This window comes from Clarias gariepinus, chromosome 15, assembly GCF_024256425.1.
Source record: "Clarias gariepinus isolate MV-2021 ecotype Netherlands chromosome 15, CGAR_prim_01v2, whole genome shotgun sequence".
NCBI lineage: Eukaryota > Metazoa > Chordata > Actinopteri > Siluriformes > Clariidae > Clarias > Clarias gariepinus.
Window position 1 is genome coordinate 8,448,859 of NC_071114.1, and position 24,880 is coordinate 8,473,738.

General features: G+C 38.9%; 2 protein-coding genes across 3 annotated transcripts; one reads left to right on the forward strand and one right to left on the reverse strand.

Moving 5' to 3' along the window:
- Positions 1 to 660: 660 nt before the first annotated feature.
- On the forward strand, positions 661 to 8,451 carry zgpat (zinc finger, CCCH-type with G patch domain). Of its 2 annotated transcripts, none has more exons than XM_053512432.1 (7): positions 661 to 892; positions 1,843 to 2,440; positions 3,459 to 3,592; positions 6,558 to 6,716; positions 7,246 to 7,371; positions 7,484 to 7,883; positions 7,982 to 8,451. In XM_053512432.1, the coding sequence occupies exons 2-7, from the start codon at positions 1,875 to 1,877 to the stop codon at positions 8,118 to 8,120; spliced, it is 1,524 nt and encodes a 507-aa protein (XP_053368407.1). In that variant the 5' UTR covers positions 661 to 892; positions 1,843 to 1,874; the 3' UTR covers positions 8,121 to 8,451. The 2 variants fall into 2 exon arrangements, with proteins under 2 accessions (XP_053368407.1, XP_053368409.1); XM_053512434.1 differs by having other exon boundaries at positions 661 to 854.
- Positions 8,452 to 10,382: 1,931 nt separating this feature from the next.
- Positions 10,383 to 16,616, reverse strand: chrna4b (cholinergic receptor, nicotinic, alpha 4b). The gene is made up of 6 exons (XM_053513097.1): positions 16,559 to 16,616; positions 15,340 to 15,491; positions 15,042 to 15,086; positions 14,792 to 14,901; positions 10,821 to 12,168; positions 10,383 to 10,508 (listed from the first exon to the last, which is right to left on the reverse strand). The coding sequence occupies exons 1-6, from the start codon at positions 16,614 to 16,616 to the stop codon at positions 10,383 to 10,385; spliced, it is 1,839 nt and encodes a 612-aa protein (XP_053369072.1).
- Between the last annotated feature and the right edge of the window lie 8,264 nt (positions 16,617 to 24,880).

Here is a 24,880-nt window from a genome sequence, read left to right on the forward strand (position 1 = left end):
ACCATGAAGCTGCCAATATTCTTATGATGCATTGTGCTATTTGATGATTGGTTTATTGCATAAGTGAATGAATGAGAGGGAGGACAGGTGCAGTTGGTCAGTGTAGATCCTAAATCAACTTGATTAGGGAAAAACATGAACAAAAAATTATAGTTACATTTAAAGTACGTAAAACTTGATAGTTTTTTTTTTCCATTCATTTTTATTTTTTCAAAGTTGTAAGCCAGAGTATGAACTTTTATTACACTGACCTTCCTTCTCTCATCTCTTATCATTATGCCAACAATGCCTTCCTCTGGACGGTAAGGTCTGGGCCTCTGGTCTGTGTGCATGGAGTTTACATGTTCTCATCGTGCTTAGTGGGTTTCTTTCGGGTACTCCCGTTTCCTCCCACGGTCCAAAAAACATGTCTGACTGAAAATGTTTCATGAAATAAACCTTACTTTAACTTCTTATTCACAAAGTAACATCAACAAATAGAGTACCCATCCCTGAGTTAATGCTATTGTATTTGTTCTGTCTGTGCTTAATTTCCTTCATATCTTTTAATACACTTTATTACAAACAGTCCATCTTTAACATATTACGTCCAGTATAGAAATACAGTATTTAGTAGAGTATAGCGTGTGAGTCGGCTCCGAATCATTTGAAAGAGTCGACTCTTCCTTTGCTCTCAGCGCTACACAGAGGTGTTAGCATGGCGTCGGGGATTTGAAGAAATGAAAGGGAAAGCAGATATTTTTCTAATGGAGTGAAGCACTTTAACTACTCCGTGTTAGACTGCAATTCTTCATCATGAAGGGCTGATTGAGAAAACCTTTATCTGAATGAATACCGGCTAAGAGACCTAGCAGGTAACTTAGCTAAATGCTACCAAGCCGGTTTATCTGAGGTAAGTGCTTTGCTATTAGCTACCTAGCTAGCATACATTACGTTAACTAGCCTAAAAAGAGTTCTGACGTCTTTAAGACTGTATGAATGTGGTGTGTGTAAACTAATATACCTGGGACTGGGTTTTGGCAAACTGTTGATAAACCAATTATCTGACTAATGTGTGCTGCAAACCTTTTAAATCATAATGCTTTCCTCAGCACAACAGTTGACATGAGAAAAGAGTTTATAGAAAACGATATAAGATGATCAGCTTTAATGTGATCAGTGATATTATTATTTCAGGTTGAGGCCCACGTACATGTCTGTCTGCAACAAAGATGAAGCCCTTATTTTTTAAAACTGTAATTTCATAAAATAATTTTGGTGTGACCTTATTACAATCAATGGGAAAGTCAGGGTATAGAAAAGTTTATGTTTACACCTTGTTTACACCAAGTTGTACTTCTTTCATCGTCAGGCAAATACACTCCCTGTTTGGTAATCGGAGAGAAAATCATAGATGAAAAATTGAAAAAGTAGATTGATGACATCAGTGCGTTAAAATTCATTTATACCTATTTAGCGCTGTTATTTCAGCAGTGAAAAATATTTAGTTAAGATTATCTAACTAATATATACACTGTATATATATTATTATATTTATTAGCTTATTTTAAAGTAGATTAATAAATCCGGCACATAACTGTTTTTGCCTATGGTGCAGGTTTAGGCAGATTCCTAATTACTGCCAAAATGTCATTAAATTCTGTTCAGACAGTTTTGCGTGATGCTGTAACAAAATCTGGCTGGACAAACAGAGACACACAAACAGATTTTTCCAGTCCTCCAATGTATGAGACGTAAAGATATCATTAAAAGAGTGATTGCTGACCAATGTATAGACAAATCCTTATATAATAAATATAAAGGAAACCTGTCTTTCTATATTGATTAAATGTATTTCTGCAGATTTTACATGCCTTGACGTCCAGCCTCCTACCATGGATGAAGGCAGCCTGGAGCAGGCCATTGAGAGCTACAGAGCTCAACTTGAGCAGGTGGAGGCTGCACTCACCTGTGGACTCAGCTCTTCCGATCAGGCAGACCTGCTCAAGCTGAAAGACGATCTGGTCCAGCTCATCGAGCTTACAGAGTCTAGCCTGGTGTCTGTCAAAAAGAGCCAACTCTTGGCCTTGCTCGAGGAGACCACGTCACACGAGACCACACCACCCGACGCCCAGGAAAGACCCAGCTTGGACGATGAGTTTGCCACCTTCTATTCGGAGTTGTCCGAAGGTCCGATTGAGGTCACACAAGACCCAGGACTTGAGGATGAAGATGAAAAAGAGAATGAGGAAGATGTAGACATAAGTGGCACCAAAGTCCGGGCACCTTTCTACACCTCCTGGGGAACGCTTGAGTACCATAATGCTATGGTGGTGTGCTCTGAGGAATCAGATGGAGAAGAGGCACAAGTTAGAGTGCTTTTTGTGCATCCTACACACAAATCCATGAAACCCTGTAATTTCTTTCTGGAAGGCAAGTGCCGCTTCATGGACAGCTGCAGGTATCCAAGTGTGTCCGATGTTTCTGTGTTATAATTCTTGTTGATGTAGTATATTTGAACCATTGTTTAGTACTTGAATATCAGGAAGGAAATGACATATTGTCTAGTTTGCAAACCATGATCTTGGTGCACTGATCTGAAGGAGATACAGAGTGGATGCAAGAGTTTAGTGTTTCCTAGGAAAGAAGCGAACTGGAAATATAAAAAGATCAAGGTAGAAGAGAAATTAGGAAAAAGTACAAGAAGAGGGAGAATAATGTAAAGAAAGTGTGAGGAATGAGGAGGGGTGTAGGTATGAGTTCTAGAAACAAGAGACAGGTAAACTTGCCGGCAATTTGCAGAAGAGACAGATGTGTTTGTGAAAACTGCACACACAATCATTCACCAACACCAATTTCACATTACAGAAACTCGAAACCTTGCTCCAAGCCTTTTTTGCATGTCTGGAGTTCCTAGGAGGCCAGCGTTTTAGACATGAAGCAGGCAGTCCTATCATGGCTCTGGCGTACTGAGAAAACTTTCTACCTTAATGGTATGAAACGATGGGATAAGTGCATTAGTGTAGCAGTGGATTATATAGAGAAATAAAGGGAGTTTTTACTCTCATAACTGTGTTCTGTTATTCTGCACAATCTTCAGAAATCCTGGTTTAACTTCTAAACCACTCGTAATTAGGCTCTTAAAGAAACAACCTAGATTTGTAGAGACAGCTTATATTGGAGTGTACAGTATATACAGTATAATGTACGTATATGAATGTATCTTTGTGTCAAGTCTCTTGAACAAAACTTAGAGCAGTTTGCAATAAATATTTTCACAATTACACTTTACCAAAACTAAAAACCCCTTTATTAGAGTCCGTTTTAAACCCGGGCGTAACTCTGACACATTTCTGTTACTACTCCACATGGCTCTGTGCTGCACCCACTTCCTTGTGATTTTCTCTACATTGCTGAAAATGATCCCAAATTAGTGACTGTGTGTGTGTGTGTTTGTTTTGTTTTTTTCCCTCACTTAGGTACTCTCATGGAGAGGTGGTGCGTGTCTCAGAGCTGAGGGCCTTTCTGGAAGCAGATATTACAAACATGCAGGAGGGTTCCTCCTGTTTAGCCAAGCATGATGATGACATCTGGTATCCTGCCAAAATTACAGGTACATCTCTTCATTGTGCTTGACAGAATGTTTCCATTTCCAAACCATTTGATTAAAGAAATGTCAACGCTTTCCTTATACATACTCTATCCTTTCCTGACTTTATACTCTAGTTTTTGGGGAAGGTGTTGATGTAAAACATCAAAAAAATCATGTAATCATGTTTGATGTTGTGTTTACAATAAACATCGCTGTCATACATTCTTCATTTTTTAAAATGTACTCATGTTGGACCACATGTTATGCAGCGATCCACTTAGCAGAGCCGCTTTCCTCTGAGCCTTTAGACTCTCCGGTTTCCCCCATTTAAACTTTCTCAAAGTATTTACATGATTTATTCTCTGTGCATCTGACTGAGATCACTAGCAAGAGTCATATTGAAAGTTTGCTGCCTTATGAATACCACAGCACATTAAACCTTTCGGTTCTGTAAATGGGTTTAATCCATTCGCTCAGCGCTAATAAGATATATTTTTCTCCTTGGCGAATCAGACTTGGCAGGGAGAGAGGCTCACAGTGACTCCGTTAGCAAGTGCACAGGCAAATTAAACAAGTTTCACATCTTCAGCTAGGGGAAATGATGGGTTTGTAGAAAGAGATTATTGCTTTTACATTGCTAATGGAGACTGAACATATTGAACACAAATTTGCACAAGGTAAACGCTGTCTACTGCAAAACAGCCAATACGAGCAGCTGAGTGAGAAATCTGGCTGGCAATCATCCTGATCTTGACTTTGGCAATGTGGATGGCTTAATGTTTTGAAATTAGTTTTATCCATCTCCGACTTCTCCCTTTTATCGGGGGTTGCCACAATGGATCACTGGGGCTGTATATTTGATGTGGCTCAGCTGTTATGTTGGATCCCCTTCCTGATTCGACCCTCCCCAATTTATCAGTGGCTGGGGTCAGTTCCCTATTTCGAACCTTTAGCTACACTACCAGGCAAGTTTGGACACATCTTCTTCTTTAGTGGTCTTTCCTGATTTTGTTTTTTTTCACTTTCTACATTGTAAAAGAATTCTAAATACATCCAAAATATGCAATAACTTCCTTTGAACAGTTGATATTAAGATGTTGTCATGCTCATGCTGTGTAATGCCTTCGCAACGGCTCTAATCTGAGATTTTTTTTCTTCAGGATTTCCATCATAATTTGACTTTTAGCTTTTCTTTGCCCTAATTTTAACAGGTCATGATAAAATATTGCTCTTTGAAGCAGACATAAATGTTAAATTTACCATAACCTTGTAAATCGATGCTGTTTAACGGTTCATGTACCGTGTGCATGGTGTGAGCGTCTCCCTTGACTCTCTTGAAGGTTAAGGAGAGCTATCTTAGTCATACAGTTGTGCATTTTGGTATGGAACATATTTATTGGGTTGGGAATGTGTATAAGTTTTTAGTAAATGTTTTTTAGTAAAAATATTCGCATTACTGAATCTACCTCATGCAGAATTTTCCTCCTTGGTCAACTCATGATTTCAGACTCTAAGGAAGCAAGAAAGCCAATGATGTACACTTTTAAGGTCCTAGAACAAATATTGAATCGGCTTTATCCAACATTTCTAACCTTTAGTAATTATGACTAAACAAACATGGTTTCTACGGAAACAAAAGCGTGTGAGACATATGGGATTTTTCAATTGCTGAATGAAAACCTCTGAGCGAGACATTCTAACCTTTTGTTTGTGAATCGCAGCAAGTCAAGCAGAGCAGAGAGCCACCTGCAATGTGAAAAGCATTTTAATCAATATTGATGTTTGTTCATCAAATGAATATTAGCTCCAAGCAGGAGACAGGATGGTCGGCTTGCGTTTAAAAAAAAAAAAAAAGATAAAAAGAAACAAATGCAAGCAACGGTGAAAATCTGTAAAGGCATTGCAAGGTTATCAGCCTCTAGACCTAAACCACAGGGACTCCAACCAGGATAAGGCAGTTAATAAAGGTGAATAATAAGTCCCAAAATGCAGCAGGAGCACATGTTTCATCCAGTTTGTTTACATTTTGACGTGTATAGTCTTTTTGGTGCTTCAAGTGTAATATCTATCTGCCTTCTACACCCTTCACAAGAGTCAAAACTGCATGTTCAACAGCATCGCAGTCTAAAAACACAACTTCTATTCTTGTGGTTGATCGGATTTCGGATTGAGAGATTTATTTAGGAATGTCCCACTGTGTAGTCTCTCCCTATCACCACGGGTGCTTACCAGATGGTCAGTGGCATCACAATGCCTAATTGGACACCTGACTTCTGTGTGCCTTTCTTCCAGCCAGAAATGGCGTATTTAAAATGCATCCAGCATCAGTGTTTGGTCTGGTGATGAGTCTGCAGAATATTCACCAGCAAAATCTAAGTTTTCGTTTATTCCGCTCTTCTTCCGTAGGTGTCTACTTCCATCATCAGTGCTCTGCGCATTCTCTGATTTCATGGATCGTTATGTTACTTCCTAAACGAATAGATGGCATGTCTCCACCTTCATTAAGTTTACACTATGGATGGCACATTACTGCCTTCAGACACAGATGTCCCACAGAGGAGCCCAGTGTGGGTTGTAATCTCTTAATGGTCCTCCGATTCAGAGCTGCGGTGGCTATTACTGAATCAGGGCTCAGTAAATGCTTAAAAGAGCTGCTTAAAAATAAAATAAAGGCACGGAGAGGTACATGCTACGACACATGCAATGGTGGCCTAATGTCTCTTGTGTGATCATGTGGCTGAATGCAGAAATTCTGTATTCCAAGTGTATACCACACACATTGTGAATCAGTCAGTTGACCTTGCAGCCTTTGATGAGGATGAGTCTGCAGAGACGTCCTCTCTCAGCTCAAAGATGTCTATTTCTGTAATTTAATAATACGTCTTGTATGTTGATTTTAATTCAGTCAAAGTACCAGCGCTCCAGAATCCTAAACGTGCCTATTATATTTTTCACAATATATTTGATATGCTTTCACTGTTTGCAGAAATCAAGGAAGGCTTCTACACTGTGAAATTTGACTCGTTGCTGCTGAAGGAAGCCGTCCTCGAGGCTGACGGTGTCATTCCTCCTTTGCGGGAGGACGATAACTCCTCTTCCTCTTCTGATTCAGAAGATGAACAGTGTGACGGCGGCTACGCCAAAGGTTTGAGTTTTTCACGTTGAATCTGTCTGAAAAAGCCAATCCTGAGACTGAGCTTAGGTTTATGATACTTAATTATCAAGTTTTTTATACAAGACGCAGAATAGGACATTCAAAAGCTACACTCAGATTTTTTATATCGAGAAAATTCACCACAGTGTTCATCAACGTAAAACCCTTCTGTCCATTAAACGTTTTTTATTTGACTGTAACTACTGTGGAACTTGTTTTATTCTGTTGACACTTTAAAAAAAAGTTTTTAAACAAGTACATCCAAATTTAGTTTTAAAGTTCTTAGAAAAAAAATAATCATAAATATTATATCATATATATTAAAATCGTAATATCGAATAACAAAAACTGACTCTCGCCATCAATATACAATAACTGTAGAAGCTGGCACAATGTTAAAAAAAAGAAAGAAAGAATTATAATACTTTTGAATTCCTGCTTATTTAGTCAAACTCTTGCTTTGTAGTGACTTGTGGTTTATTAAAATGAAAACTCAACTTCTTTTTTATGCTCTTTACAGTTTTCAGTTCCGGTAAAGATGAGGAAACGAACACAGTGAACACTGCTGAGTTCTGCGGCTGGGAGGCTCACACACGTGGAATTGGGTCCAAGCTTTTGCTGAAGATGGGTTATGAGTTAGGAAAAGGTATGATGCATCAGCAGAACTTAAGTCCAGCATCTTTCTACCTTGTTAACTATCTTGCTAGAGCTCCCTCTAGTGTAGTGATGTTAATGCTTGCACTGCATTGTGTGCGCAGGTTTGGGGAAAACGTTATCGGGCCGCGTGGAGCCCGTGCAGGCCGTGGTGCTCCCGAAAGGCCGCTCGCTGGACCAATGTGCTGAGATCACACATCGCAAGACTCAGGCTGCAGTCGCCAAAAACAACCCAGCCTCGAGCCAACGGAAAAAAACTAAGAGAAAGCGGACGTCCACCTCGACCCGGACTGACGTGTTTGACTTTCTAAACTCTAAACTCGGAGATTCCTCTCGGTCTGCTCCAGCTCCTTCCTGCTCCGTCAGCGGCGTGGAAGCGTACCAGGGAGGGAAGAGCACCAAGCGCTCACTTAATGTTCAGCTGTTTCAGACCACTGAGAGGATGAGCCAGGTGGAGAGAGAAATCCAGCACCTCACAGACTCTCTAAAAAAGAGAAAAGGAAGGTAGGCCGATCTCTCATTTTTATATCGCATCATTCGCTTTCTTCCTGTTTTGTTTTTTCCTCATTGACTGTTTTTTCCCCTTTTACTTTTTTTCGTAGGGATGCTGCAGTTATTAGTCATATAGAAGAGAAGCTCTCAGCATCTCGTAGACTACTGCAGCAGCTGAAGGCTCAGGAGCAGACTATTCAGAGAGCTCAGAAGAAAGCAGATACGCATAAGAAAATGACTGAATTTTGACACATAACTTCCTGCACACTGGCGGAAAATATTTATATACAGATGGACTTTTTGTATAAATGTCATTAGTGCTAACTTTAAAGTTGAAAGCAGTGCTTAATTTGGAACTTTGTTTTAACAGAACAACTTCTTTTTAATATTTTACAAAACTGTAAGCAATCAGTCGTCATTTAATTTCTTCTCCTGTACTTGAAAAGGGTGTTGTTGTTTTTTTGTTTTTTTAAAGATGTTTTAATGTCTACAACTTCTTTTCAACACTCTGGAAATCAATAAGAGAAAACACGGTTGATGAATCACTAATAATGCGTTTAATAAAATTTTGGAACACGTCCTGTGGATTACACTATGTTTATTCAGGCTGGTATTTGATTAACGTTGCTAAGCTGCAGCAGGATTAATTAGGGCAAACAACATTTGAGGAACATATTTTTGGTTTATTTTCAGTGATCCGCAGTTTTCCTGCTGGAGTGCAGATCTACCTTAAAAACAATGATCACTGCACACCACGCTACTGTGTTTAACCACGATTTTATTAGAACTTTATGTCCGTGAACGTGATCTTTTCTTGTCAAACGGCTAAATGTTGATTTGTCCTGATTGGATAATTTTTCTAAATGATGCAATCCAATCAAGTATTGAGTTTAAATATTCCGATTCTTCTTAATATAATCAGTCTTAATCGAGCTCCTGCACCACCTCCGTCAGCTGCAAGACATTAATAAAACAAATCTTTTTATCACCAACTTTTTTCAACAAGTGTCAGATGCATTTACTTGTAAACTTTTCCTTTTTCAGGCAACTGTGTGGATGACAAAAAGTTTAAGTTTGTTCTCATATAATTTGATTGTGCTTTTTACTGCAAATCCAGTGGTTCTGCATTTTGTTTGCTTTAAAATTATATTTTTATCCTAGATTTTGAATGAATGGTCAAAGAAAATGACAGATCAAGAAAAGAAAACGATAAAAATAAAAAGACCAGGGACAATTTATATACTGTGTATGTATATAAACTTTTTTCATTCTTTCATTTTCTGTACCGCTTATCCTCCACGGGAGGCCTGGAGCCTTTCCCAGTAGACTGCTGGCATGTGAAGCGTGGTACACCACGGAGGGGTGCTAATCCATTTCGCCACACATGGGCACACACACACATACACACTACGACCAATTTTGGAACACAACTTTGCTAGTCTGCATGTCTTTGGACTGTGGAAAGAAACTGGAGTATTAGGAGGAAACCCACCAAGGGGAGAACAAGCAAACTCCATATACATGCAGACCCAAGACGTTAATCAAACTATTGACTTGGGATGTACGAGGCCACACATTCTTAAATATTTGCTTTTTTTTCTGGTGCCACAGCATGAAGCATGCATAATGGAGCCAAATCCAATAACACTTGATACAAGGCAGGAGGATTGACTAACTGGGTTGGCCAGTCTATCACAGGTCATCACTTACACAGTTGTGTCACAATTTTAGCATAGCCAGTCGAACATGGGAGAACGAGTGAAATTCTGCACGTTAATTCAATCTCAGGTTTGAGCCTGAGCAGCCGTGAAGCTTTATTGATTAAACATTTTATTTATTAAACATTGAACTATTTTAAAAGAAACTCGTGTTCTTTTAGATTAAAAAAAAAAAAAAAGCTTTTAGGTATCCATTTACAGTTTGTGACTGCATGTACTGTCAGCTTAGTCCTATACACCTTACCATTGTGTGTGTACATGGACAAATGTTGGTTGTGTATTCTATCAGTATCTACAGAGCTCTAATCAGTCTCAGGTAGATCAGAAGGCTATTTCTTACAATTTGTTCAGAGAGAGAGAGATGTGCAATGAATTCAGCCCTTTAAATAATTTACTGTTAGAAAAAAACACAGTAACAGAACAAATATGGGATATGAATATATAATATATCTTTTATTCTGAAATTAACTTTCTTGAATCTTGAAGTTGCTTACAGTCGGTTCTGTCAATAGGCAGAACTGCTGGTGATGATGTGGTGATGATACTCAGCACAAAAGTAAAGAAAGAACATTTCAGGAGACCACAGCAATTTATTTGAGATGGAAACCAGGACAAGAATAAAGCACTTTGTGCCATGAAAGCATATCAAGGAAATATAATCTGACCTTGATAAAATGCTTTCCCGGATGTCTCGCAACGTGATATTGTGATGTCGCAGACATACAGTCAAAAGTGTTGGCCACTGAAAGTGTTTGGCGGTTTCTTATCCTGATGTCGAGCTCTGTGTCAGATTCTAGATCATTCCGGCCAACCAAGGAGGTAGAAACAGTCCCGCTGTCCCCAAAATGCACACCAACACAAACATCCAGAGGAATATTCGATCGATCACCATGGCAACGTATTTCCAGTCTTCTCGTACCTGGTAGGAAACAAAAACTTTAATGGATTTTTTCTTACTTCTTATCTCTTTTATTAAATAGACAACTGGTTTTAGCTGTAAACTTATTGACGAACTACAGTATTTCCATCTCAAAATAGCCCAAACAATCTAAAGCCTTATTAGTATGTGATGCTTATGTACTGTATCAGCGTTGCCTGGTGCCAAGGAGTACAACAGAACCGAAGGAGAAGGTACTACCTGGCAAATGGTACGCTTTGTTTGTCTGAATTGTTTTTGGACTGCTTCTGAATTGAAGCAGGTTATGCTAAGTAAGTAAGTTCTGAAACATACCGAAAAGTCTGAATCCTCAGCTCTGAGATGGTCGGCGATGTACTGGACTCCCTCGAGGGCCCGCAGGAGTGACTGGGACACCGGAAGTTCCTCCATCTTGGATTCTTTACAGCAGTTGGAATTTGAGATTTGCGTGCCCCGGACCTTGTGTCGTCCACACGAACCTTTCCTTTCACCTCGATCTGCAGTGAAGTACGTATGTATGCTTGTCTCCTCATGCTTATGGCAGTGCCAAAGAGTTTCCGTCTCGTGCGAACCCTCGGTGGTATCCACAAACACACTCTCGGCACTGTGGCACTGATATTCACAAATCTCACTCAGGGCTAATGTTCGAAGCAGAGGCCCAAGCGGTGCATCTGGAGACAACGAAGGGCTTGTTGTAGAGGAAGTGTTCACTTGAGTGCCAGGAGTGCGGTTCATGAGTGTGGGCTCCTCTTGAAGGATGGAGTACTGACTGCTGGGTGAGCTGCAGAAAAGAGGAGATTTGGACGCCGCTTCACGTTGTATCGCGCATGATGGAGCAGCAGAGACCGTGCACAGGTCAAGGGGCATGGTCATGGGGGGGTTATCCTGCTGGATTGGCTGCATCGCCATTGGCTTGTGCATCATTTCGATGAGTTTGCGGCAGTTCCTCTTCCCTGCGGCGGGTGGGCGTTTCATGAAAAGGTATCGAGGTACCAGGTGGAGAAAGAGTTGGCGGACCCAGTTAGGCATTCGGTGTGTGCGAGTTGAGCGGTGGTGGACGTTCAGCACAAACACAGTGATGATAATGGAAAGTGTGACAAAGATCATGGTGAAGAGCAGGTACTCACCGATGAGTGGAATGACCAATGAGGTGGAAGGGATGATTTCTGTGATGAGCAGGAGGAACACTGTGAGCGAGAGCAGCACAGATATGCACAGCGTGATCTTCTCAGCACACTCAGAAGGTAGATAGAACACGAGCACGGTCAAGCATGAGATCAGCAGGCACGGGATGATCAGATTGATGGTGTAGAACAGAGGGAGCCGACGGATGATAAAGTAATATGTAATGTCTGGGTAGATTTCTGTGCAGCACTCATATTTCTTGCTGTTGTACTTTCCCACAGCATTGATGATGACCCACTCACCACTCTCCCAGTAGTCCATTTGATCCACATTGCTGTCCATGCTGATCAAGTCGATCTTGGCTCGGTCATACGTCCAAGACCCGAATTTCATCTTACAGTTTTGCTGATCGAAAGGGAAGAAGGTGACGTCAATACTGCAGGAGCTCTTATATATGGCAGGAGGCTTCCATTTGACTCTACCATCATGGAACACCTGGGCTTTGGTCAAATGGGTCACGGCGAAATCTCCATCAGCACTAACAACAGATAAAAGCATAAATAATTATTTTGGGTTAGAAGGAATGTTACTTGAGCCACAGCTTCGTAAATGCTATTTATTGTTTTGATTCATGCATGCATTCTTCAGATAATATGTTAAGTTCTGGAAATTGAAAGGATTCCTCAGTTTAACCCTCTTGACTGGAACACTGAAGATAAAGATAAATGCATTGTTTTTTCCTTAGCAGATAAAAATACTGTTAGCTAATATTTCTTATTATGACATAATCCATCCATTAATTACCTATAATGCTTACTCTATGTAGGGAGCCTGGAGCCTAACCTAGGGAAGGACACGAGGCAGGACACAAGCAATCATGAAATTATTTTAAATGTACTATAATACACTCTCGTCAATAGATATGGGCGGCACAGTGATATAGTGGTTAGCACTGTCGTCTTGCACCTCCAGGATCCAGGTTTGATTCCCAGCCAGGTCCCAATTTGTCTCTGTGTGCATGGAGTTTGCATGTTCTCCCCGTGCTTGGTGGGTGTCCTTTGGTCACTCTAGTTTCCTCCCACGATCCAAAGACCTGCAGATTAGGCTAATTGGCATTCCCAAATTGCCTGTAGTGTGTGTGTGCCCTGCGATGGATTGGCTCCCCATCCAGGTTGTACACTGCCTCGTGGCCTAAGTCTCCTGGGATAGGCTCCAGGCCCCCCGTGACCCTGAATAGAATAAAGAGAATAAAGCGGTATAGACAATAAGTGAGTGAGGTACTTATTTAGTTCCTATTTTCCTTTTCTATTTTCCAAGTAGCTTCTCTATAAATATGTGGTTTAAGTGGTAAAATTATGCACCAACTTTTAAATTTGACTATGTAGAATATTTCACTTGCTAGGAGACTATTTATAATCCCAGAATTATTAAGACACATAGACATTTTTTTCTAACCAATTAAGCAATTTCACATGAGAGGAAGTGCTGTTGTAACTGAATATCAGCATGGCTGGGATGCTGTGATGCTGGTCGAGGAACCCTCGGGCAGAAGGCTGAAGAGCCTTCAGTGCAAGACCACCAGGCTCAAAAACAGCTTTTACCCTAAAGCAATTAGACTGCTGAACTCTAGCCGTGCTCTGTAGGTCCTCTCTCATTAAACACAATCAAACTTTTAGTGTAATATATAACTCTATGGTGCAATACATATATATATAACCCTATAAGTCGAATATACAATGTGTGCAATACAGCCTCTGAAAATGTGCAATACACTATGTATAGTTTATGTCTAATTTCCTGCATAGTATATCTCTGACTGCTCTTATTTATATTCATGTATATACATATTTACACCCTCATATTTATATTACTATGCTATCTCTGTGGCTTAAACGGGACCTGGGTCCTAATTTCGTACCAGAACATGGACGCGTGCTGGTATGACAATACAGCTCCTTGAATCCTTGAATCCTTGAACTTATTCCACTTTAGATCATCAGCTAACTTTTAGGTTTTGGGGTTAAATTGCAAACACGGAGGCAATTCTGAAACATCTTCAAAGCTATTACTAAAAAGAAAAAGTGTTTATATAAGATTACATAACGTTATCAGATTGAAAAGTGAAATGTTTTCTTGAAAGTTCTTCTGTGACTGATTTTGACGGTGGGTTTTGGCAGGCAGCTGCTCTCTTATTTCTAGTACTGTGGATCGTACCGAAATACTTCACCCCAGTAAAGACATGTACCAGTGTAAACCAGTTTGAACAGGTTTTGCACCTGATGCAGCCTCGCTACTGTAATGAGTTTAATTCTGATACGGGGACATCAGTGAGTAAGTGTTCCCTCTGCACTTTCTGGCTTTAAACAAGGACCATATGGAGTTTTAGGGCTTGTTTTTGTTGCACCTCATTGACTTTATAGTTTCAGTATCTACTTTACATTCTTTGCTGTATCTCAATTCCATCTGGCTCGACTACTGTGGAAGTTAAGAATGTGTAAGCAACAATGCCTCAAGCTACGATTCTGGAGAACAACAACGGTGAAATGTCAAGAAGCATATTTATATTTCATGAACCTTCCATATAGCAACAAAAAAAGGTAGTGATTACATTGATTCCCAAACATATTAAGACAACACCATAAATATACAGGTATATATCATGTATAATGTCAGTTCTCCCTGTGCACAAATCAGATGATGTTATTAATTAATTTGAGTCTATCTGGCTGAAGGGTCGTGCTAATTAGAATCAGATGGTTTGATTAATGGATGGAACAAATATGTGGCAGGAGTTTTACTTTCTGAAGCCGGAGTGTCTCCCTTTGAACAAAAATGGCTAGGGAATTCTCAAGTGAATTGTCAACTTCTGTGGTATATTTCTGTACATGATCTATCAAACAGGCATGGATTGAGCGAGTGAGACCTGAGTAATGCAGACGTCTTTTTGACGATCAGGTAGGTTTTGAAGAATAAAGCACTTCGTGCTTAATATAGATTGGTGTATAGCAATTTCAATGGACCAAATCAATTGAGAATTCCATTAAAACATTAAATTTCACTTTGTTTCAATAATTTTGGCCACCACTGCATATGCGGAATCCTCTACTGGTATAATAAAATCGAAATGTTGAGATTTGGCATTAGTCCATAGAAGGACCCACTTGTTGTAGAGCACAATATCGGGCCTCCAGATGAGCTCGGAGGGGATTCTGATGGAGGTGACATTCTCGAACTCCTCAGGGTTCCAGCGCAGCTTGTAATCGCTCCATTCCTGTCAGGGCACATACACTCTTGTCAATGTTCTGAATCAGCAGGCATGACAGGATCACCGAAAGCGAGGTAACGCGAGCCCAGTTTCAATTAAAAATCTCATTAATTTTCAATTATATGCTCCAACTGATCAAAACATACCTGTTTCACCCAAACATTGGTGGTCATCATTTGGTTCTTTTCATCCTGACATAAGGAATAATAATAATATTTGGAAAAAAAAAAAGCACAGTTAGAAATTGCATCTAGAATAAACATGTCTTTTTTGTTATAAAAAAGTGATTTGATCAAATAGAGGTCAAGAAGTGAATAAAAAAAAAGTATATCCATCCATTTTCCTTTGAAGCTGGTATACAGTACATGAATAAAAGTGTTTCATTGTGTTCTGCAAATAACAAAGGTGCTGCATTGCTTTTTTTTTTTTTTGGTTGAAACTCACTACATCAATGAGCTGAGCGATGGAAAGGCCGAAGTGGACAAAAACGACGTCTGAGATGTTCTGAACAGGACGTGAGAGCTTGTTATAGCGCTGGAATAAAACCTGAAGTAGTCGCTCCTCTGCATGGCCACGAGCCGGAGCAGGTGTGCATACTACATAAGTGCGAGAAACAAACGGACACGTATACATACCATACAGACAGTAGAAGATATACACACTTCTCTCAATAGTTACTCACTCACTCATTGTCTACACCGCATTATCCTGTATACTCTATCCTGTTTACTATCCTGTAAACAGGCTACACTCTAATCCACCGCAGGGCACACACACATACTACGGGACCACCAATTAGCCTAACCTGCATGTCTTCGAGAGAGAACCTGAGTACCTGGAGGATGCAAACTCCATGCACACAGACCCATGTGGGGAGACTCGAACCTGGAACCTGGAGGTGCAACGCCTCAGTAGTTTCTTTAATGCTTTAATGCTTTTTCTAATGACTGTCATGATTTACAGAAGAGACAAGAGTCGTGCACTCTCACGCACATGTTGAGGTGGACCTTTTACTCTCTTGTTTTGGCAAACAGATGCAGTTTTTCCCATCCAGTTTATTAGATGAGTTTTAGCTCTTTAAAATATGGAATATTAATTTGTTCTGACTGAGTATGATGATGCCTAAGTTCTTCAGTTTTCATTTGTAATCTTTACCATCGAACATCAGCATCTACTTTTCTCCCAATAGATTATTTTTAAAAATCAAAATTAATTTTTTAATATAATTTCTTTCATCTTTAATCGATTTCTCTTTAATCAATTTCTATAATCACCTGCAGCTTTATTGTGTCATTTGTCAAATAATTTAGGATAAAAATGAAAAAACATTTAAACATTTAAAGCCTGAAAAAATATTTTTACAGGCTATTTTTTTAACCACAATAAATAGAGAAATCATTTCCCACAGAGATTCCTCCAAATAATAGGAACCAGAATAGGAACAGGAAAAAATCCTTTTAATACTATCCCTTGCTTTCCTTTGCAGCTTATACATGCATTTTAAAAGTCATTTTTTATTAAAAAAAATTTACATTCCAATTCTTTACCAGTCACCATTTTATGCTTAAACTCAGTATAAATTTCTGCACACAAACACACACACACACGCTGATTAAAAACTCCAAGCTCAGCAAGAAAAGAAAAGAAAAAAAAACAAGGTTACCAGAGATGCACTGGAGGTAGAGGATCAGGATAAGCTGGATGCTCCTGGCTGGATTCATCCCCGTTCGTCAAATTTCTTTTTTTTTTATAAAAACATCTAAAGATTTAAACGCATTAATAGACTGAACTGAATTTAAAAACTACTTAGCAGTACTAAACTTAACAACTGATTTTTTTTTTTTTTTTAAGATTAAAGAGTTTTCTTATGCAAATGAGAAATTATACCAGATATCTGTGTATCCCCTGGAAGAACGGTAGTGATGGTTGTTCTTGTCTTGTTCCTGTACTTTCCCCTGTCACCGTCGCCCCTCCTTCCCTCTCTTTAACACTCCCCTCTCTCTCTCCCTCACGCTCCTTCAATTTTCTTCTCCTTCCCCTCCTCTCATCACCCTTACTTCCCCATCCTCGCTCTGTCTATCTCTCATTGCCCCCCCCCCCCCCCATACACACCTTTCAATCAAACACTATTTGTCTGACTAACTATGATGACTTAGTAGTGTATGTACGGCTAAGAGACTGAACGCTGCAAAGCAAGCAACTGAGTCACTTTTATATATAGGATATAAGATGACCTTGGAACATCATAACCAAGCAGGTGTGTGCTGCAGAGGATTATTTGAAATGTCTCTGAAAGTGATCCGAGCGTGTAGACTTGATCGCGGGCCAAGAGAGAGAGAGAGAGACAGAAAAGACAGGATGCTCTCTGCCTGCTAATTACACAGCATAAATTTCTGGCATGCTAGTGCTGTTCCACACTGTAGCTTCAGAGCATTGTTTTTAAATGAACAGACTAGAGACTAGACTGACAGACGACACCAGATCACCACATTAGGTGGATTTCCTTAAAGCGAAGTAAAATCTGGCAACTTTCGCAATGTTTTCTAACTTTGCATCCATTCAAATGCTCTAATGTCGATCTAACATGTGGGTATTAATAGAGGAATCCTTGCTTGCATTTTAAGCATTGAATTCCGAACGCGAGATTAGCATGTTTAATCGGAATAAAGAAAAATTTTTTCCTGTGCTTATGCCAAGTCTTTTCACAGCTGCCCCCTCCCCATCATGATCTGATCCAGGAAAATTGATTAGCCAGCTGCCCAGAAATGTACCGCAGGTTAGTTAGAAATGAAAATCATCCATGTGAAAAGCTCCTCTGATCCATGTGAATGCCTTCTAAACGATAAGAGCCAGAAAGGTTTTTGTAGTGACATCCATATTTCCGTTTCGGGAACGAAAATAATAGCTTGTCCTTTTAAGGTCGTTTAAGCATCCGTTTTTTATTCCTGCTCGCATCAAGGATTCCTGCTTAAACACAATAATCGCTCTTAAATGACAACAGAGACGTCGCCCTTTACGCAAATGAATTCAACCTTGAATCCCAACAGCTACACTTTGATTCAGCTTGTGTACGAAACGACTGGCCAGCAACAAGCTTCGTCTTCTGCTTTCCTGCCAACTATGGTGTCCAGGATCAATATCGGCCTGATTAAAGATGATGTCCTGGACAGCGAATATCATTTAGTGTAATGAAAGTTATTCCCACACCATCCTTGATCAATATTAATATAGATCTAGCATTAATTTGCGTTATTTGTCAGGAGCTTCCTTTTAAAAGTGCAGGTTAAAAAAACAGAAGTATCATATAATCTTCACTTTATTCTACGGCATATTGTTTTTTTTTTATTAAGTTCTTTTTAGTATAGAGTTTGTAGTGGCAAGATTGTATTATTAAAATTGTTGTGAGATGCTGTTTACTTACTGAAGCTACAGTCTGTTCTTGCTTGGTAATCTGGCAGGATGTGCGTAAGGGTTTTGAATCACCCGAGTCAGTCAGGGTACATGTACACCTCGGGGCTCTTGGAGGTAATAGAAATCGTACTTAATAGAAAAGGAAATTGGTAACCAATTTTCTTCTCAATTTGATCATCTGCTAGTTTCTGTCAAGCTGCAAATGGCAACTACCAGCCAGAGAGGGTGAAAAATAATGCATTATTCAGCCCAGTTCAACATACAGTATGAAACCAGACAAAAACATCTTTTCAAACTCTTGCTCCACGACAGGACAGTATGGCACACTCGGATACCTGCCCTTATCTGCATGCATAGTCTCACAGATACACACAATTGCTGTGATTGACAGGGGAGGGAGCAATGCGACCCATCCTCTGGTTGCCCCACACATCCAGGGTCTGGAGGTTGAATCTCATCTCTTGTCCTGTGTGCATGGAGTTTGCATGTTCTCCCTGTAATTGCTGGGTTTTCTCTGGGTACTCCAGTTTCCTCCCTCTTGTGCCATGTTGTGGGTCAGCACCAGAGAGTGGAAGATAACTAAATAAATTTACCTTGTTACTATACTTGTGTGGATATTTGACTTATCTGTACTTTACTTAAGTAGTTCAATTAGAACATAGAGCTTTTAACTTTTACTCCACTGCACTGAACAGGAAAAATATTTACTTTTACTCTACTACATTTCAGCGTGGTATTGTGTTACATAACTACAGTGATGTTTAATACTAGAAGTGGGAATTTTTTCATCCGCTGACCATTACATATAATTGTGATAACATTTAATACTATTAATAACTTGATAACATTCCAGGTGTTTGAAATCAGAAGGGGATCTTGTTGCAAAAAGCAATGGAAAACAGCATTTATAGTCAAAGGTGAAAAAAGAGAAAGAGAAAAAGAGAAATAGATAGAGAGAGAGAGAGATATTTTACTCTAATAAAGGCTACGTGAACTAATACAAGCTCAGTACTTTTGATACTTAAGTACACACTTAAAGTTAAGTGCTTTTACTTGAGTACACATGTAATTGTCAGACTTCTACTTTTACTTGAGTAATCTCTACTTTTAATCAAGTAAAAGATCTTACTTTGCCCACCACTGGTTGTCACACCATCTAGTGTGTACTTTATGTCCCTGTAAGTTTCGAGGAATAGGCTCCAGTGCTTGCCTGGACTTGCAGTATCTGGGGTGGGAGGGTCGTGGGCAACAGGGAAACACTTTTTTAATTCTGAACTTGGCAAAATTGAGACTTTCAAGAGGAAAAAGGGAGGCATATTAAGCAAAAAAAAAAAATATCACATTTTGACACATTTTTCTGTCATAGATTAGAACACACAGTAATCATGAAAGAGAGATGCTGCAGTTAAGGAGGAGATGGAGGACTTCCATGTATAAACCATAGAACTGGACCAAACTAATGATGTCACTCTATTATTTAAGATCATGTATTATACAAAATTCACACTTAAGTAATTTTAGCTAATCAGATCGGTCTCTAGTGTGTGTGCGCAAACCAAAAATGTAAGGACAATTTTTTGGGGGGTAACCTTTTTTTTTTGTTTGTTTAAACCAGCCAATTAGATTTCTCCCTTATTGTGACCTCATATAAGAATATACCCTCTCCCAGCTTATATACATAAACACTGAAATGGTGCATTTGGAGAAGGAGTGAAACAGAGGAAATTTGAGGTATATCTACAGCACTAACACACACTATGAGGTAACTCTAACACCTGTGTTAATAAATTATGGGACCTTTAAATAATCTATTCATTGATTATTGTCTTGTTTATTTATATAACGCTTTATGGTTATCAGTGATGAACAATGTAAAGGTACAGTGGACATTAAAAAGCTCAACACTATCAAGATGCTGTCGGTAAAGATGGCATCACGCTCAGTGATGTCCAGCAAGTGTCTGTCTATGTCTAATCTATCAAGTGACATGCCCATCTGCTCAGCATAACCTCAGACCCCAGGAAGGTGCCTTCACGCTGACGGTCAAACCTCAGCTTCTCCCACAGGGTACAAATTGAATCTCGTATCCACATAAACATACTTTTCTACAATGTATAAATCAGAGCATTTTTTGTGTGTGTGTATTGATGATGTGCTGGCTAACAATAGAGGCACATAGTTTGAGACAGAATAATCCATGAAAAGACAACTTCTGGCTGACCGACCGGATCGATAAAGAGAAAGCAAGGATACTGTACGTTCACTGGTTGCGAACTTAGAGATTCACCTTCGTCTCCGAGGCACAAGCATCCATCCGTCCATATTTCTGAGTTTTTCACAAAAAATTCTGGAAGCAGGGTCAAAGCACACAAAATGATCTGTCTTGCCCTGTTGCTGAGGTTATTATTGTTGTCAGCTGACACACACACACACACACACACACACACACACACACTGCACAACATAGAATATACTTTTGTTCACCCATCTATCTATCCACTGACCTCTACTAAGACATTTAGTTCAGTTATTAGCACATAGACAAAGGACACCGGAATTATTTCTCACTTTTGCTTTTTGCATTTTCATATCCTATGACCTGCAGAATCATTTGAATAATTTACAGTACATCTGAGCAAAGACCTTGAGCACTGAATCGAGAGTTTATAAAAAAAATAATAAAACAACCATTTGGATCCAAGACCTGTAATTTTCCTATTATTCATAGCTCAACTTTTCATTTTTCATTTCCCTTTTCTCATTTATTGAAACGTCCACACGTGCAATTTAAATTCAAATCATTTTTAATCTCCTCATAACTTCCTGAATTTCTTTTTCCTGTTAAATTAGTTCCATATAATTAAAGGTCATTTTGCGGTATAATGATTTCCATTTGTTGTCCATCTCTGCATACTTTATTGACATCTGTGGTTAAGGTGCCCTTCTCTCTCTCTCTCACACACACACCCAATATACAGTACACCCTTTTTCTTTTCCTAGACATAACAGCATCATCACCTGCTGTGATTTTAATGAGTTAAATGATTAAGACTCCAAAAGGCACATATGGAAATGCAGAAGCAATTACGCTGAGTGATCATATGGATAAACCCAAGTGATAATTGTAGTAACAATAGGCTTAAACATTATTTTTGTAAATGTACAGATGAAGTTATGTTTTTTATGAAACATGTTTTTTCTTCCAAAAGCTCACAGTGAAATTTAGAACATCACAGTCAGACAGATGGAGCCAAGACGTTATATGTTTAGAGACAAGTTGTTAAAGCTTGTACCGCAGTAGGGTTTCAGAATGTTTCCTTCCTTTGTTCTGGCCAATCCTCAACAAAGAATAAGTCAATTACAGTAAATAAAATTAAAAAAAAGTATTTCAATCCCCAAGAAAATGAAAGGTTAAAAAATAGCAAATAATAATAATAATAATAATAATAATAATAATAATAATAATAAAAATAAATAAATAAAAAAAAAATAATAATAATAATAATAATAATAATGATAATAATAATAATAATTAAACTCTGAAAAATCATGTAAGAAAATTTTCCCCATCCTTAGTGTGAAGTTAAGACCTTATACAAAATTAAGTGGAAACATTTTCAAGCAAACTTAATTACAATATCCTGGTTGCTTATGTGTGCACACACCCTTTCATACAGTATGTGCGAGTTTGGATATGTTCATCACAATCAAACTCATATTCCAAAGAAAAATTATCATACAGCTCACATCTATGCAATTATTCTGATCGACTCTAAATGAAGACAGTCAGTTTCTGTAGGATTTTCTTGGCTTGTTCTTTGTTTCATCTGGCTGCTGAAGCCGTGGTCTGCAAAGCGCTTACAAAGCATGTACTGTATCTCATTTGTTAAATGATGGCCTATCGATCAGAACAAAATGTATATACAATTAGCTGCAGACACAGTCAAGCCCATCATCAGGCGGTGGAGAAAACTGTGGACCGTGGTGACAAACCCAAGACCAAGGACATCCCTCCAATATTTATAAGGAAAAGACAATAAAACTTTCCCTGGACCCTGCCAAGAGAATTATGGCAAGATTAAAGAAGCTGGAGGAATGTCTGAGAAGTACCGATTACTCTCTGCATGTCAAAAACAATCTTTCATATTCTTCAAATATAATTTGGAGAAAGGTAATTTGGCTAGACAGAAACTGTTTCTCACATACACAAACAAACACACACACACTAACACAAAAAAACTTAAATTACCGTGTACCATGTGGCAAACCATAAATGAGTCCAATTTTAAAAAGTACAGTTCTGTGCAAAGGTTTTGCACCACTCCTTTTTCATTCCTTTGTATTAAAGTAAATTGGATTAAACTGAAAGAAAATTTAAACAAATGCTTTACTGCAACAGGCTGCAATGGGGACATGGGGACTGGACTGAAAATTCCTCCAGGAAGCCTGGAGAACTAGAGCCATAGCCAAATGTCTTAAGAATGATTTGAGAATTCATTTTCACAAAGTCTGCTGCTTTAGTGTCTTTAGAAGTAGAATTACAAGCATTTAATTCTCAATAGGATTAAAGTCTGAGGATTTTCCTGGCCATGGACCCAATATTTTGATGTTTTGTTCCCAAGCTACTTAGTTATTATGTTTGCCGTATGGCAAGGAACGCCATCATGCTGAAAAAGGCATTGTTCATCACCAAACTATTCGTGGATGGTTGTGAGAAGTTGCTCTTTGAGGATGTTTATGTACCATTCTTTATTCATGGTTGTGTTCTCGGCTGAGAAGCAACCTCCCACATGAATGGTCTCAGGATGCTTCGCTGTAGGCATGACAGATAAAATACAAGAGAGTCTGGTTCTCTGAAAGCAAAATATAAAGAAATTAAGGCATGTTCAAGACTTGCGCACAGTATTGTATAATAAATCAATCATTACAAAAAGGGAAGCAAACAAATAAACAAACAAAGAAACAAACACGTAACATAGAACACTGTATCCATGGTGAAGCATGGTGGTGGTATCACTATGCTTTAGTGTTTTTTTTTTTCCAGAACTGAACTTTTATCAAGGTAAAGAAACTTTCATGTGTCTGCTAACATGCTGAAGATGAAAAGGATTTTTACTTTTTAACACAGTTATAAAATATTAGTTTAGGGATGATTTGTCTTTTGAACCTTCATTAGTTGATTTATATACAGTACACTGTAACTTCACACTGAGGGTTGAAAAAGGTTAAAAAGGATTTATCTTGATATAATTTCTTTGCATCAAAAAATCCTGCCATTTTAACAAGACCTTTTCTACCCTTGTAAAATGCCACCCATTTGTTCAAATCCACATCTCCAACTAATTTTATAGGGAAAAAAAGGTCTTATTTTGCCTGAATATTAATTATAAACATGGTGTTAATTATACAAAACAGTGACTAGGTTTCCCTGATGACCTATGGTGACTCCGAAGGGTCAAAAAGTTCAATATCCAGCCAGACGAGAGTCAGCAAATACCATGGCTCTCATGTAACAACATTCAATAACAGCGCAGTGACCCTGAAAGGATGCTGGTCAGCGGATACAGAGGAAGAGCAAGAGAAGAAAAGAGAAAAGCAGTGTGGTCTCAGAAGATATACTGAGAGAGAGAGAGAGAGAGAGAGAGAGAGAGAGAGGGAGAGAGAAAGAACAAGACAGGTAGTTCAGCTGGGGAGTGTGTGTTCTGAGAGAACATTGGTGAGACTTTTTTTCTGGGATTGTAATGTATTTCTTTCATCTGAGAACAATAACAAAAAAATCACTTTGTACTTTTGTATGTACAGTTTAAAGCATGCACTGGCAGGATTTCTCTGACTCATGCTTTTTATGCAGTCCTAAGAAGAATCAGTCTAAAGTTATATAAACACACACACACACACACACACACACACACACACACACACACACACGTACATATCTCTTATACATTGCACTCTCATGGATTAAACCTCAAATGAATAAAAAATAAAAAATCTGGTTTCGAGTTTAAGTAAATTACTATTCACACAGTGTTACTATTGTAGTGTACTAGTGTATACTGTGTATCTCACGGTGTAGTTCAGAACAAGCAACCACAAACATGGGTCAGACTGCTGATTTGACAGTTGTCCAGAAGACAGTTATTGACACCCTACACAAGGAGTGTAAACCAAAGAACGTCATCACTGAAACAGCTGGCTTTTGACTCATTTCTATATTGAAGCATATTCATTGTTGACTGGAAGGGAACAGTACGGTAGGAAAAGATGCACAAGCAACAGGAATAACTCTAGCATTAAGAAGAAGCCGATTCAAAAACTTGGGAGTGTATTACAAGGAGTGGAGTGAGGCTGGAGCCAGTGCATCAAGAGCCGCCACACACAGACGTCTCCAGGGAGTGGGCTACAACTCATAACTCATGAACAATGAAAACAACTCTGACAATGTCAGAAGTGTCTTATCTGAGCTAAAGATTAGCTTTATTTGTCACATACACAGTCATACACAGTACGATATGCAGTGAAATGCTTATACGACCGCCGGTGACCTTAAAAAGAAAATAAAAAACCTATATAT